Source organism: Sparus aurata, chromosome 5 (assembly GCF_900880675.1).
Source record: "Sparus aurata chromosome 5, fSpaAur1.1, whole genome shotgun sequence".
Lineage (NCBI taxonomy): Eukaryota > Metazoa > Chordata > Actinopteri > Spariformes > Sparidae > Sparus > Sparus aurata.
Window position 1 is genome coordinate 26,203,985 of NC_044191.1, and position 15,540 is coordinate 26,219,524.

Below are 15,540 nucleotides of genomic sequence, written 5' to 3' on the forward strand. Positions count from 1 at the left end.
CCAGTCACCTCGCATTGTCTTTGCAGAAAATTAATGGGACTTTTACTTCCGCCACAGCAGACATGTTTTGACTCGTAGTCCGGCGGGGAAAAAGCAGTATAGTCATAGTCTTTTCAGAAAGTCAGGTTTTTGGCACCCTTAGGACAAATTGCCATAGAGGGAAAAACGCAGGTTTTGCTTTATTCAAGTGTCCCAGTAAGTCATGGCAGTGAGCCAGCATGCACAACACCAGGACCCTGAAAATGGGGCAGCTAAATGGAATTCAGCCATCACTAATTTTATGATTTATACCTGTGCTTTTCCTTCTGTGAGTGTCTTAATATCTGTGAAAGCAGCTCACTGTGATTGTGTATAAACAAGTTACTTACTTGATGTTGCCAACCACCTGCTTGCAGGCTCCTTCTGACACCCAACCACAGTACGGGTCTCTGGAGGCTATACAAGACCTGGATGTGACACGCACACACACACACAAACACACACACACACACACACACACATCAGCCCCTCATCGTATTGTTTACTGGAGTAGTGTTTCCCCCCTGTCAGAGGCAATGATTTCAAACTTACTTCTTGCATCTTCCATGTCTTTCACAGCGAGACAGCGGCACTTTAACCACACAGGAGGTGAAGGCCACCCACAGAGCGTGACTCTTACTGTCTATCTGCATGCCGATGATGCGCTTGTCCTCCACGCCATCAATACTGCACCTGGAGGGAGCGAGAAGAGAAGACAGAGGGGAGGATGAAATGAGGATTTTTCTGTATTTCCTTCAGACTACCAGGCTATTTAGGGACATAAAGGAGAGATATAAGAGGTCACAAAATCTGTTTAAACAGTTCATTTGAAGAGACAAAAGGAATAAGAGGACGATTAAGATGTGGCAGAGAGACAAACTGTGAGGTCAGGAGGGGCGGAGATGATGCTGGACTCGAGAACATGGGGTCAGCAACAGAGTGGGAGATAAAGAGAGATAAAGAAAGGGGTGATACAGATACAACAGATAAACAGACAGATGGGCACTGTGAGCAGTCAGCAATAACACCGCACTTAACTTTAAAACCCACCAACATTAACTCCCCCCGCCTCCTCCCCGCTCCACCATTCTTCCACTCCTCCATCCCCGCTTCTTTGTCTGCTCGGCCCCACAGGAGTCACTCTAATCCCTTTGGGCGTGTCAAGCTTTTCTATCCCTTCCCTCCATCCATTCCTCTCTCCATCCCGCCATCCAGCTCCTGGGATTTAATCTCCCCTTCGCAGTGCTCTGGTCCCGCATTAACGCTCTCAATTAGGGCTTAGAGTCCATCTACACTGGGTAATGCACGACAATCGGGCCCGCGCTGATCCAGTCTGCCAGGCCTGAGAAGCAGGCGGGCAAAGTCACTTACTGGATTCGCCTAAAGCCAGATGGCCAGCAGCCGACGAATGCTCAGTCCCAGTCAGAGGAGAGGAGAGGAGAGGAGAGGAGAGGAGAGGAGAGGAGAGGAGAGGAGAGGAGACAGGCAAGGAGACAGGACTGGAGGGCCTGCTCTTCATCCCCTCCATACGCCTCATCACATGGCCGCAGCATGTTGGATAACAAACAGTGGTAACCTTGAAAGCCCTCCTGTCACGTCCTCACTCTACTTCCCTTCTTCTTCTCGGCTGTCTAACACAATCACGCATTCGCCGCCCGGCTCCTTCTCATCTCTCCTCTCTGGTCGTCTCCTCTGTTCTCGCTCCCTCCTCTGCGCTGCCATTCGTTCTCCCTCATCCATTACCCCACGACTAAATATTTGCTTTGGCAGGGTTATACTGTGGCTGATTTTTCCTTATTCACTTCTACTCCAAATAAGAAACAATGCTCAACTCACTCACCCCACCGTGCCCAGCTCACACACACACACACACACTTAGGTCCATACATACACCAACAGCCGTGTAATATATTAGCCAGAGAACCCAGGCCAAACACAGGCCCTAGTGTAAGTGTGTGTGTGTTTCCTTTAATCAGCCAACGTTTTGGAGGAGCTGGGCTCCGCTGTGGTTGGGAACCACAGCGCTACGTTATCCAGAGCCTCAGGGTCTACGTCTTTAATTTAGTAGCTGCGGTTGGGCAGAGTGTAACCTGATAAAACTCTTTTAAATGATAGAGTAGCCATCTGGCTGGCTGGCTTCACTATATAGCTCGGGTCGGGGGAACTGACTGGTACTGATGGAGCTGGTGGGTTCGTGGGTTGGCTGAGGTTGGAGATGGTTGGAAACATGCAAAATCACAAACACACACTCACACACACGATCACACTCTCTCTCTATGCAATAAGTGACCTTCCTTTGTTTCTAGCAACTGTATCCATGTGTTTCTCTATTTCTATCCATCCGGCTCACACATGCACACACATGTTCACCCAAAGCCACATACTTGTCAGGGTTGTAGACATTGAGCTCCTCCAGAAACAGGCTATCGTTGAGGAAGCCATTGTTCATCTTGGCCAGGAACTTGAGGATGATGCCTTTCTCAGATCCCAGGTAGACTACAGTGTGGTTCCTGTTGGGGCCCGCTTCGTCGTCCACAACGATGCGTGTCAGACGATACCTAGGAAAAGAAATACGGAGTTAAAGGTACTATTTGTAATTTGCACGTTTGTTAAGTAAAAAACTTTCAAATTATCATCTGAACTATAACTGAAATGATCAACAGGATGTGGAGGAATAACAGTGTTGACGTCATGTTGAATATGTATTGTGTTGTAGAGGTCAGAGTTAGCATGAAAACCAGCTAGCCTCAAGAGGTGATTGTGCAATAGTAAACACCAGCACTCATCCGGTGCGCCGAGCTCCCAGTCTGGACATAGAAAGCTAATATAACAGCAAGCTACATGGTTAACTCAGCTTACTTAGCCAACGTGAGATATAATTAGCCGCAGTTAGCAGTTACTCTGGTGATATGATGGCTCCCCATTTGTTACGAGTATGACTCCAACAGGTGACCAGTTCTTCTGTACAGCACCTTTAAGAAAGCCAACCAATCAATTAGTCGATTAATTAGCTTGCTGCCCATTAGAAGAGCAACAGATGGTGATGGAGAACACCCGCAGGGATTCGAAGTAAATGTTCTAACTCTTTCCTAGTACTGTGCTGGTTCTACTACATCACTTTAAGACAAAAAACATGTGAGATAAATTTGCATTTGTAAGAAAAGTAAAAGAGGGATAGAAAATCCTAAATAATAATAATGTAATCAATCAATCAATTGATGTCCCTTCCATCATTCACGTCATATGTCTAAAGGAGACAAAAGAACAGCAGGGGAGATTACACATTATCTCATTAATTAATTGTTATTTCATTAGATACTCTAATCAGACTGCCAAAGGGCATGTCAGGTGAGTCCTAAAAGAAAAACATGTTAGTTTCTCATTGACAGCTGGTGATCATACAGTTTGGCGCCACATGAGGTTGACGTGCACGAGAATCATTTTTCATTCCATTACTCGTAAAAAAAAAAAAAAGAAAGAAAAAGCTAAGCACACCAGGCAGATTCAAGTTAACAAATTAGACACCTGCCAGTCAGGGCGTGCTGGATCCGTGCCCTGTTGTGCTCGTGGGTGTTACAAGGAGAATTCAGACGGATCAGATTAGAAGAACAGGTTTGAAGAAAACACCTCTTTAGGCTATTTACTTTTTACCATCTGATTCCATTGCATCACAGATGCTGGCATCTATCTCTCAATTAGTTTCAGGGCCAGGAAACTGTTAAAGTTATCAAAAAGGTACATATCGGCACATCAGAGCGTATTATGCAAATGCCTGTTTTAATTATTTTTTAGGATGGGATTTAAAGATTAAACAGGAGAGCTTATCCGAGGAATCTAGGAAGTCCACTTTCACTCTCGTTAATGGTTTACTGCATGTGCTCCACGCGGAAATTGCATGAAAAGGTCCGCAATTCATTTTGGCTGTGATGAATGGGAATTTAACATTACTGGAGAGAGCAGTTTACTCCATGAGGCTGATAAAACACATACACACACACACACACACACACACACACACAAGGCCACATCCTCTTATCCCATCTCCCTCTCTGTTTTCTTCAAATATCCCTAAAACATGCTCCATGTCACTGGCTTCACCCAATCAACAATAACAGCAATCTGAAGGTCTAATGTGGTTTTGATCTATTCAAGCATATCAGGATCTCCAAGGACTGTGTCAATGAGATTTGATCTGAGCGAAATAACACAATCTCAAGGACTCAGACATTCACTGTGCTTCCTTTTTCGGGATAATGAAAATCTCAAGAGGGGGATTCTTCCGAGTGTCTTCTCCCTTCAATTCATTCATCGTGCCCGGCCAGCTGAGGTCCCTGCCGCAGCTCGGCACGTCTCGGGACAGAAAAGCTTTTTTCAAATTTGCAGCTACGACTCTTTCTGGATATTAGGGTGTCCTCTCCAGGGTGGATCCGAGGATCAAACCCTATTACTGGTTTTGTTTCCAGTTGACTTCAGTTCAAGAATAGAATTCCACACGGAGCCAGTGACAGATATCATAAATGGCCTTGCACCACATCCACTCCATATGCCTCCATGATGCTTTCGGAGCTTACGTAATGCTTTTAACTACTGCCTCTGACTTGCATGCAAGGCTTTGCTCACTGTGGTGTCGTTTCAAATCGAATACGAAACTCTGATTGCTGCTTATGTAAAGTCAGAGACCCTGTGTTATTCATAATATGGTTATGTGATATAGTGCACTAATGAACAGAGGGAGTTGTAGAGATAACCTTGATGAAAGTACTTCATATTCTGACTAAGCTGGCGCAGTATGTAGGTCAGAGCTCAGCGAAGTAGCGGCGAGATGTGATACGATGCAAATCATTTGTAAAACCGATGAAGAATTCTTTATGTAGCTCATCTTTAAAATGATGGTGCCACCGCTGAGGCTTGACAAGAGTCTGGCAAGCAATGGAAACCTTAAATCTCAAGCAGCTGCAATTCAGAACCAGGTTCAAATTAAAAACTAGATTTTTTTCTTAAATTTGACCAAATGCTCTGTCAGCTACTTATGCCTTATTGCCGCTGGGATGGCGGCGCCCCGTCATATATTCCCCCAGAGGCCGACTGAAATGTCTGTGCGTAGTGAAGCTAAAAGCCAGACAGAACTTTATGATCAAAAGGCATCAGCCACAGAGCACTGGCTTTTGGGAAATGGGCTCAATTCCAGAGAAACAGGAGAAAAGCCAACTGCAGAACAAAAAAGCAACACTTTTTCCTCCAGTGTCCTCTCTTTCAAATACCCTCCGAGGGTTTAAACAAGCACTTCGCGACAAAGACTAAACAAAGCTGGAGTCATCTTCTTAATAAGAGCCTGTAAGTGTAAATATGAAATCTGTTTGTTCACTGAAAAGCCAAATTGTTTACTCTGTCTTCATCACATCACTATGCGGACACTCTGGGAGACAGATAGTATAGCGTGGATCAGTCTAGTAGAGCGAAAATAGGTCAGCGGTGGGTTTGTGGTGGAGTACTACTGTGTTTTAATGAGCCTCACTCTCAGAGCAGCACTTCACGTAATTATTGTCCTGGGCTGAAGAGGCTCATAGACCTCTGATGATGACCGCCTTTGGAGTGTGTAACACTTACCGGACCATGGTCTTGAGGAACCAGGGCCTGTTAGCGATGGAGGGCACGGCCTCGTCCATCAGGGGATGCATCTTGATGAAGTTGAGTGTGTCATCGGGGAACTCGTTGGATACCTTGTACCTCTCCATGGATGGAGTGCCGGCACAGTTGCCAGGCCTGCAAACGGAGAGGATGGAGAAAATAAATGGTGAGCATTGGGAGGAAAAAAGAAAAAGAAAAGCCTCTGCATTGATTGCAGAGGGAATGAGCAATTTCTCAGGCTAGAGCTCCGATGGAAAACAGAAAGTTCTACTTCCACAAAATCAATACGAGTGCAACCTTAAATGACTAAACTCTCATTCCAAGAGGCTTTAGTTTGAGCAGAGGACACAAGATGTCTTCTTTTCTGTGGACTCGGGCTAAGGCACTGAGACATCCTATCTATCTGATCCTTTTACAGGGGGTTGGTGAGCTGCTTGTAAAAAGTGAAGCTGCTTTTGATAGCATATCCCCTTTGCAGGCATCTCACCTCGGAGAGCTTGTAAAACCCCTTTACTGCACGCTCTCTGATACCCTGCCACACCACATAATCCACACCAGGTCCTAGAAATATTAGCCAGTTGGCCACTGAATGCCTGACATGACTGACATGGACCCTAAAAAATTTATGTGTGTGCCCAAGAAAAATGTGCACTTATCTTATTATGAAAACCTTTATTTATGTAGAATTAATCTTCCATTCATTCTGTGCATTTCTGCATCTATCTCTACACCTTATCCATATCCATACAAAAAAGAACAGAAATTTTACAGAAAAATATAGTTTGATTTAGTTTATATGAAAATATGGAACCCTGCAAGAAAACTATACTGAAGACGTTCTTGAAAACGGATCTTTTAACCCTTCAGGGTCCACTTTTCCATCCGCAAATTAAATTTGTAAAAAAGCCTCCCTTGACAGATGAGTTCAGACGCTCCGATTTTAAATTACCCTCCAAATTGATACCATTGCGGAACCAGTTACGAGATGAAAAAAAAAAAAAGTGGAAGTAGCAGCCAGTCCTATAACGTTTTTTTAGTCGTAGCTACATTTATGTCGGCAGACATATGGAGGGCAGAGCGGGAACAGACATCTCTTAATGCGAAAACCTGTAAATGATTCAGCACGAGAGTCTAACACATGGAGGAGCAGTCTGCTGCGGGGCCGGACCTGGGTGGCATTGTTACAGCTCCCCGTCTGTTTGCCGGTTTGCGGATAGGCGGTCTGAACGCAAGACGGAGGATGGATATGAAATCAATCGCGTCAATCGCTGCGGAAATGACGGCGCGCGAATCTGATCTTTTTTTAGGCGCGTGACCTTGTTGTACATAAATACGTAATTACGTGCTAATTGAAGCGAGCTCACACACAGGTATTCACACAATGCGTGAAGATGAATGCACAGAGAGTAGAGTGCAGGCTCTGTGATGGTGAGGAACCGCCTCCTCAGCCATATGGGAACACACACACACACACACACACACACACAAAGGATACCAACAATTATCATGGCCCAGATCTTTGAAGTAAATCTTTTTTTTTCTGGGGGATAGGAGAGCAGCTCTTTGCGCACTAATTAGCAGGCAATAGATGGGAGATTGATCAGGCTGGTGCATTTGTGGAATTAGCCAGCCATCTGTAAAATGATCTCATGCTTCATTTGTTGATACCGAGCCCTTCTTTGATGCAGCTGCGCGGGGGGGGGGGGGAGAGAGGTGAGGTAATGGCGCAACTGCGAAAAGAGGTGGCGTGTGTGTGTGACTGTGCGGGTGTGACGCAATGTGACATAGGATGTGTAATCCCTGGTTTCGAAAAAGTAGGGATTTATAGGACGATGACGCAACAGGAGTTAAAAAACGTGGCGATATTAACGCGTCGTAAATTCAACAAGTCTTGTGCATTAATTAGAGGACGTACATCGTGGTTGTGTGGGTGAGAGACGGAGAGCCAGCAGTGAGAAGAAAGGGAAGAAGAGAGGGAGACTGTTTGACTGAAGCTACTGTGTTACTGTAAATCCTGTGTGTGTGTGTTTGTGTGTGTCTGTGTGTGTGTGCGCGCACTGTGGTTAATTAACTGCTTTTGTACCTTGGCTTGGGAACCTTCTCTTCAGGAAAAGGCGTCCAGGTGGAGTCTGGGGATTTCTGCTCTTTGAAACGCCCTGTGAACGTGTTGGCCACCTCCTCCATGTCATAGGCGCACACCGCAGAGCCTGGTATACTGCCACGACACACAAACGCAAACACATTTAAACAAAAAACACATAAACAACAATCCCCTCAGCTGCACATTTCAAAGAAACATGTTGCCAAGTCTGGACTATCACCAGGAGACAGAAAAAATGGATTTACAATCCCCCTTTCGGAGGGGGGTGAGTCCCTTGAGGACGGCTCATTTTAGCTGTTGCATGTTACATCGGGGGAAGCAATCAATGCACCATGTTGTCAAGGTATTGCAATTCATGAAAAATAGCAGTTGTCTTCCCTCACTCACACAAGAAGACATTTAAAGTAGGATTTTAAAAGCTTTGACATTTTTGGGCGAGTCAAGTCAAATCCTTAGTTAAGGCAAATCAAGTCATTTTCCCTCCAACCAAAGTGCTGCATTCTTACCAGCAGTTTCTAGTCTTCATAAAGACACAAGAAAAGGTGTTAGTACAGTACCTGTCTAATACAGGTATCATTAGCAAATGCATTCAACAAGTCATCTGAACATCATCTGCGTGTTGTATTCAGTTATGTCCAGTTTTAGTTTGTAGGTTCTCTCCTTGTGCGTCACGTTTTACGTTTCCATTTCCTGTCTTTGTCTGTATACCGAACCTTTTTTCTGCTCACCTGTGTTCCCGGTGTTCGGTTTCCCTCCCGTGTTCTTGTGCTCTTCCCTACCCTGATTATCCCTCTGCACCTGTCTTACATCAGCCTCATTAGCCCAGTCCTGTTCCCAGTGTTTTCCCCATCTTATTCTCAACTCATTCTCCCCACCTGTGTTTCTCTGTGCTGTTACTGGAGTTGGTGTTTAAGTCCGGTCTTCAATTAAGATTTTGTCAATTTGCCTGTTGAGTATTGCTGTTATGTCTTGTTCTGTCTTGTTGTCACTTTCTACTTCCTGCTCACCTTTGTTCCCAGTGTTCTGTTTCCCTGCTGTTTTCCTATGCTTCTCGTTCCCAGTGACTCCACACCTGCACCTCATCCCCTTGTTAATTTAGTTTGTATTCAAGCCTACATTGTTCCCTCACTCTTTGTTGGTTCGTCTTGTGTAAGTCCTGTGTCTCCTTTGTGCTCCTGTGCCCGTTCCCCAGTCCTCATGTGTTCCTGATTTGTTTTCCACGATTTTGTGGTTTGTCCCCAGTTTTTGGATGTCAGATTTTGTCTCTGCCTGCCTTTTTTTTTGCCAGTTTCTGTCGCCTGTCATTTTACAGCTCATACTCTTGGATTTGTCACCTCAGCTCACTGAAGCTTGCCTTTTGTTTTCAACCGGCCTGCCTCTGTGGGTCTTGAGTTTGTAGCAGTTTTATCAAACTGTTTGTGTGATTTACTTTGGAATTAAGTTCTGCCATTGATCTGCCTGACTGTGGTCTCTTGCATTTGGTTCCATTTGATGATTTTTAGATAAAAACTAAACCAACAACAAAACGACCACAGAAAAGTCATCCAAGTCATCACGTAATGAGTCTTTAACTTCCAAGTCCAAGTCTCAAGTCAGTTTTCTTTTTTTAACACTGTGACTTGAGTCGACCTCAGTTGAAGTCCCAATGACTCGGGCCAACATCTCTGCTATATAGGGTCGTGTTAATGCATTACCAGTCTGTGATTTACAGTGCCAGTGCCTGCTGAGCCTCATGACGGACACACATTCCCGAACCCTTCCATCCATGCCTGGGTTTCCCCAAAAGCCTCCAGGCATTAAAGTTCATCACAAGTCCACTGTTGGCCAAGAAATATGGCGGACAGATTATCTTTTCATTGCCATTCAGTTAAGGGGAAAAACACCCATCTTGTGATAGCAGTGGAGCCACTGGCTTCTTTCTGTCTGTGGGGAATCAATGCATAGCAGATTGCTGAGTCACTTTTCTATGTTTTCATGCATCTCTCCTCAGAAAGTAGATTTGAAACTAGGAACTGTTTATTCTTTATCAGACTTTCTTTTCAGGAGAAAATCGCTCTCAGCTGGCTGGATTTTCCTGCAGTTGCATCATGGGTTAAACTCATGTAGCCACCGGGGAGATAGCGCACACAAGGGCACTATTATAGAGAGCAAGGTCAGAGAGCTGTTGATTCTTGGCTTAGCTACTGAATTACAGTAATTACCCTCTGTATTGGATATGTACAGAAAGTTAGACAGTCATATGTCTGTTTATATCAGGCTGCTAACAAGGCAGATAGATGCCAGCCAGTTAGCAAGTGACTGGGCCGGGCAGCAACCCAGCCAGACATCCAGACAGACAATTATACAACACAAAGTGTCGAGCGTTGCCTACAGTCTGAATGTGCTCCTTCCAATTTCACCCCGACTATGAAATAGAAAATTAATGCCAGGATCAAAACGGGCGCTTATAGAAATTTTCAGAGGCACTGCTTCATTGGGTTTTAATGTCCATTAACCATGCTCAATTGCATTGTCACAAGCAATTGTCTTATCTGCTAAAAAGCAGCCATAAAATGGAAAATTACAATATGTGCGAGCTATCAGCCGAGCTCAATGGCTTTGTGGTAATTTTCAATTTAGATAGCAACTCCCCCAGCCTATGAATATGAAAGCAGCTCTGAATATGAATTGTAAAAGGGAAAAATAAGATTTAACACCTGCGTGTCAAAAGGCCAACAGTGCTGTTTTGACAGAAGATGTAAATGTTGACCCAGTAGTCTCCCAAATTACATGTCGCCGAGAGGCACATCAGGGGCGCACGCTACTAACATTAACAAAGGTCACACTGTCATCATGTTGATGAATTGAGGGTATTTTTTAAGAGCATTTCAAACACACAAAGATGATCGGATTAATAAATGTAAAGTGTAAAACAGTCACACATGAACTTGTTTGCCACGGGGGAGAAGCAGACGGCTGAATTGAATGACCTCGACGGATCACTTGCATCTGTTGCTAACCTCAAACCTCTTGTGGGTTGGTACGCATGTGTTGATTTTGAATTGCCTTATTTAGCCTTCTGTCCTTCAGGGTACCTGTTGTAAGGCGTGGAGAAGGTTGCCATCACTACGTCCCTCCCGTTGATGTGGATGACATCCGTCACAGCCTGCAGGATGTTGAAGTAGAAGTGGGAGTCACCGGGGATGGAGCAGTTCAGGCGAGACTTGAGAAATGAAGTCCACTGCTTCTCCAGGACGCGGGGCGAGCCGCCGCGGTCGTTCTTACAAACCCTGGCCACCCGGGGAAACACCACCTGACCAACACACACACACACACACACACACACACACACACACACACACACAGTTGAAAGATTACATCTGGGTAGCGCAGGCTTTTAAATCAACAGTCTCGGTCTCCTGGACTGAATTGTTTTGCAGTCTATCAACAGACTACTCTTGTACTGCTATAACACTGTCTAACTGAAGACGGCCAATTTAAAACAAAAAGCTGATAAGAATTGAAGAAGTATGGCCAGAAATACTGTCTTTTTGTTCCATACAAATAATTTCTAACACTACCAAAAATGCAACTTGACCAAGGGCAGTGTGTTGCGTTGTGGAGATTGAAGAGTGTTATGCTGACAGATGTTAATTTCACCTCAAGCACAGATGAGGAGCAGGCTAGACAGGTCGTATTTCCAACTCTGCACCAACAGACTTTTATCATCTTCAAACCCACCTGACTCTGACTCAAGTGACATTCCTAGAGGCTATTTATCAGATTTCCTGTAGCTCCCTCTGGAGCCAAAAAACATTTTCCTCATAGAACATATATATAGACTGATAAACAAACTGTCAATTGCCAAGTTATCAAAACCTGATGCAAAAGGCGCTGTTTAACATCTGTCTGTTGATAGAATGGGTTAACATTGTGACCGGGTTGCATTTTTCTTTAGGTTTATGCACCAAAACTACTTGGTTAGGTTTAAACTGAAGACTCAGCATATGCTTCATGGTTTCACAGACACAGCAGTACCCTTTGTGAAGGTCCTGTATCCATCCCACCACCCCAACCTCCTTCATATCTCTCTCTCTCTCTCTTTACATAAGGCTACATCGCCTGACTTGTTCTGAGCGTCTAATATTGCCACAGATGGTTTTACACTGTCTTACAAAGCCTGGTGCATCTCATACAGACATTTAAGACCTTGGCCTGGATGCAAGAAATTTCTTTACCAAAGCATTAACACTTTTTTCATCTTTTGAATACAAATGAATTCCTTTTTTCTGCATTGGAAGAGCCTCTAATAGTTTGTTGTTATGGGTTACAAGCAACCCATAATGGACCATAATTTGTTTTATAAAGGGTTTTTCACGCACACTTGACTCTCTGAATCTTTTATTTTTTGCACTCTGCAATTTGATGAGGATAAGAAATAAGGAAAACAGTCTCACCAAAATTGATTACCTTTTATAAGTTTTAATGCCAGCCGTCCTTAAAGTGATCAGACAAAAGTGGAAGTTTGAAAGTTTGAAACTCCCACTTACAGTAAAGATAAGGTGATGCGATCGAAGGCTCTATAACAGCCGCTAAATGGACCTTGTGGTGAGAAAGAATTTTATTCCAACGCACTATAGACCGACAGTGCCTCGCCGAAAATCTGTGAGGGACACCGCAGTGTCTCAATCCAACATTTCATCACTTCAAGGCAAATTAAAGACACAGAAGAGTAAATGGGCGTGTTTGATATGCTGTTAAAGAGTCGCCACCTGGCAACAGACAATTTAAAGTATACAGCTTCAAATAGGAGCCGGCGGCTCTAATTACAACTCTGCTGCACGATCGCACAGTCAGTATTGCAATTAGTCGTTGTCACACTATACTTAACGGCAATAAATCTAACCCTGACCCGAAACTGCAACCCAGAGTAAACAGTGTGAATGGGAGCGAACATGCATTTTAAAACCGATCTCTCCGCACTAACGCACACCCACATACGACCACATATAAACACGCTCTCACCCCCACGTAACATCGCACCCAAAAAATGCGTTAACAAAAGAAAAAAGAAAAAACACATCCACACTATCTAACACACACACACACACAGCCACATGGGCCTGTTTCACTGCGAGGTTATAGAGAGCTGAGATTACAGAAAACGTATTACACTGAACAGGTGAGACTGTCAAGTTGAATGTGGAATTATGTCAGCTTTACATATATCATTTCATTCACTCACATTTCTCCACGCTACAGATAACCGAACACTGGCTTCTTCTGTGTGTTACCTGGGCACCGCCACCACACACACACACACACACACACACACACAGGCAAACACACAGATCACACACACCTCAGTCAAGGCTTGTTGAGTCACTTGTGCGATGAAGTATTCGTCCCGTTGCGTTTTTCGAGATAACAAACGTAACAATCTGACATTAAAAAACTAGCAGACGCGACCCTGCTACCGTAGATTTATCAATTTAAACATAAAGCAACACACGACATTGTCAGGGGAGGCCAATCTGCTTCTAGAATAATGAAGCGATATCGTTCAATAAATGTTAAATTGCTCTCCGCACCATCAGCTCCAGCACAACATGCATAATTATACTGACATTGCTTTCAAAACACCCAGCAGATTGAGAGGCTTGATCTGCATTCATGCTCTGGATAACACATGCCTGTCACTTCTGGCGGCGAATCCATTAAGTCTGTGTTTCTCCCCACCTCGGCTCTGTTCTCATCTCGTCCCCTCTCTTTTCTTGCTCCCTTTTGTATGCTTCCCTTTCATTTATTCTGAAAAATACATATTGAGCGATACATTTCCATAACGTATTTCCTTCTACCTGGTATCCAATTAAACTTTGTGAAGACCGGGGTCCAAAATGCAATTGAGCAGATTAATGGGAAATATGTCTGCTGCTGTCCCTCTGGTGTTTCTTCATTTCTCTGAGACACTTGGGTGGGAATCCTCCTGGGGAACACTGAGACGATAGGTCAAACGGGAGCGTTTGCCGGACGGATCCGGATGTGCAATTCAAGCGGTATATTTAGACTTCAAAATGGATCTGCCGACATCCACAGAATTTTCCTTTTTGGATCTATTTTAGGTCCTGCATCCTGCCTGTTACTTAAAAAATGTTTGGCCACTTTACAGCTCCTGAAAGCCTCCTTCCAGTTATGTGATACACCCATATCCTGTTAGTTTCCTCAGGCACTTCCTGATTCTCCTGGTAAATAGGAAGTCACCTCCGATTAGAGATCAAACAATAGCAGAAGAAAAGAAGGGGCTGCGCTTACCTTTCCCATTGTGTTGTACTCCATAGCAATTTCCCGAAAGAAGAAGTAGATGAAGTCCCCATAATCGACTGCCTGGACAAAGTATGGCTCTGTGGGAGGAAAAATAAATAAAATGAAATATGAGTTAAAGTGACATTTTCTGCCCGTGACAAAACAGTTCTGACACCGTATTTCACAGTAAACAGCCGGAATATCTGTCACATTATGCAGAAAAAGCACCGACTGCGAGCCCTGAGTGCCTCGATCTATCATCCATCATATCAGCGAAACAATTTGCATGCAAGGAGAGGAGGATCTCTCTATTGAGATTTGACAGGATGGACTTGTGCTTGTTTCTCCCCGGGGCACAGCAATTTCCTGGCTACATCAACTCCACCGGGGCAGGCTGGCAAAATGTACTGCGTCAAACAGAGCGTGTGGCATTAGCATAAGTGCTGCTGCGCCTCGTACCTAGATCCGTACACAGAGGCACAAAAAGGCACATATGTACACGCACGAGTCATAAATCACAAACACACAGTTGAGCATGCATGTCGAAAAACCGAGAGTTTGTTTTCTAACTTGTCCGTCAGCTCGGTGCTCGCCAACCACAGAGAATTTGTTTGTGTTTGTGTGCCTCCTCACTCACCTTTGAGCCACTTGGAGTCGTGTTTGACAGTACGCAGGGTCGGGCTGTCTCCTAGGCTACGATAGATGACCGCATCGATCGCCAGAAAGTCTGTCACGGTGGCCGAGTACAGCTTGCCATCTGGAGAGGGGGGGACGCAGAGCCGGGAGTAGAGCAATAAGGAGGAAAAATGGCGACGGAGAGGGGAGAAGAAGAAAAAGGTGAGGAAAGTGAAGCTCAGTCAAAAAGATAAAAAAAAAACACATAGAGCCGATCAGAGATTCCTTCTCCTCTGTTGCTGGATACACAAACATGTTTCAGATGGAAAACGAATGAATCACACAAACCGAAGAGACTCTCTGATGGACAACACACAGGCTGTACACACACTTAAACATGTTGCACATTTGTAATTGCTCGCACTCGCAAACACACTTCAAAAGCACAAACAAACATTGGAAGCCTGCTTTCACATACACACACACACAGAGTCTTAGAGCGCAACAGAAACCCACAGCTACGCGCACGTACGTACACACGAACACGATCCACCACCAGCATGACCTCAGCCTGCCTTGGCTATAACCACAGTGGAAACTCAAACTACATAATTGAAAGGATAGCAGCCGGAGCAACCCTCTTGATTACTCAGTGCTTCCAGCTCCTTCCAAGCAGCTCTGCTACACATTAACTGGTCAAGCTAGGCGTTTACGCTCCACCTCGGCTTTAGGCGGGCGGGGATGGCTCATCAATACCGCCATAAATCGCTTTGCAGCAAATATGAACATGGGACTGGATGTCTCTAGTCGCCTGCGGGTCCGTGGCATCAGAAGAATCTCACCACGCCAACGGAAAACTGACTCACTCCGGTCCCAGCTGTTTGTGACTTATTTTT

The 15,540-nt window shown here is 44.6% G+C and overlaps 1 protein-coding gene across 4 annotated transcripts in view; it reads right to left on the reverse strand.

Annotated features, from left to right (window-relative positions):
* Window positions 1-15,540, reverse strand: part of sema6a (sema domain, transmembrane domain (TM), and cytoplasmic domain, (semaphorin) 6A) — a 115,872-nt gene that overhangs the window by 26,035 nt on the left and 74,297 nt on the right. For all 4 annotated transcript variants that reach the window (XM_030416851.1, XM_030416850.1, XM_030416848.1 and 1 more), the window contains 8 exons: window positions 14,667-14,786; window positions 14,039-14,127; window positions 10,822-11,039; window positions 7,730-7,861; window positions 5,626-5,781; window positions 2,403-2,576; window positions 571-711; window positions 369-446 (listed from right to left, as the gene is read on the reverse strand). In XM_030416851.1, the coding sequence (XP_030272711.1) occupies window positions 369-446; window positions 571-711; window positions 2,403-2,576; window positions 5,626-5,781; window positions 7,730-7,861; window positions 10,822-11,039; window positions 14,039-14,127; window positions 14,667-14,786 (1,108 nt within the window). The remainder of the gene's footprint in view (window positions 1-368; window positions 447-570; window positions 712-2,402; window positions 2,577-5,625; window positions 5,782-7,729; window positions 7,862-10,821; window positions 11,040-14,038; window positions 14,128-14,666; window positions 14,787-15,540) is intronic.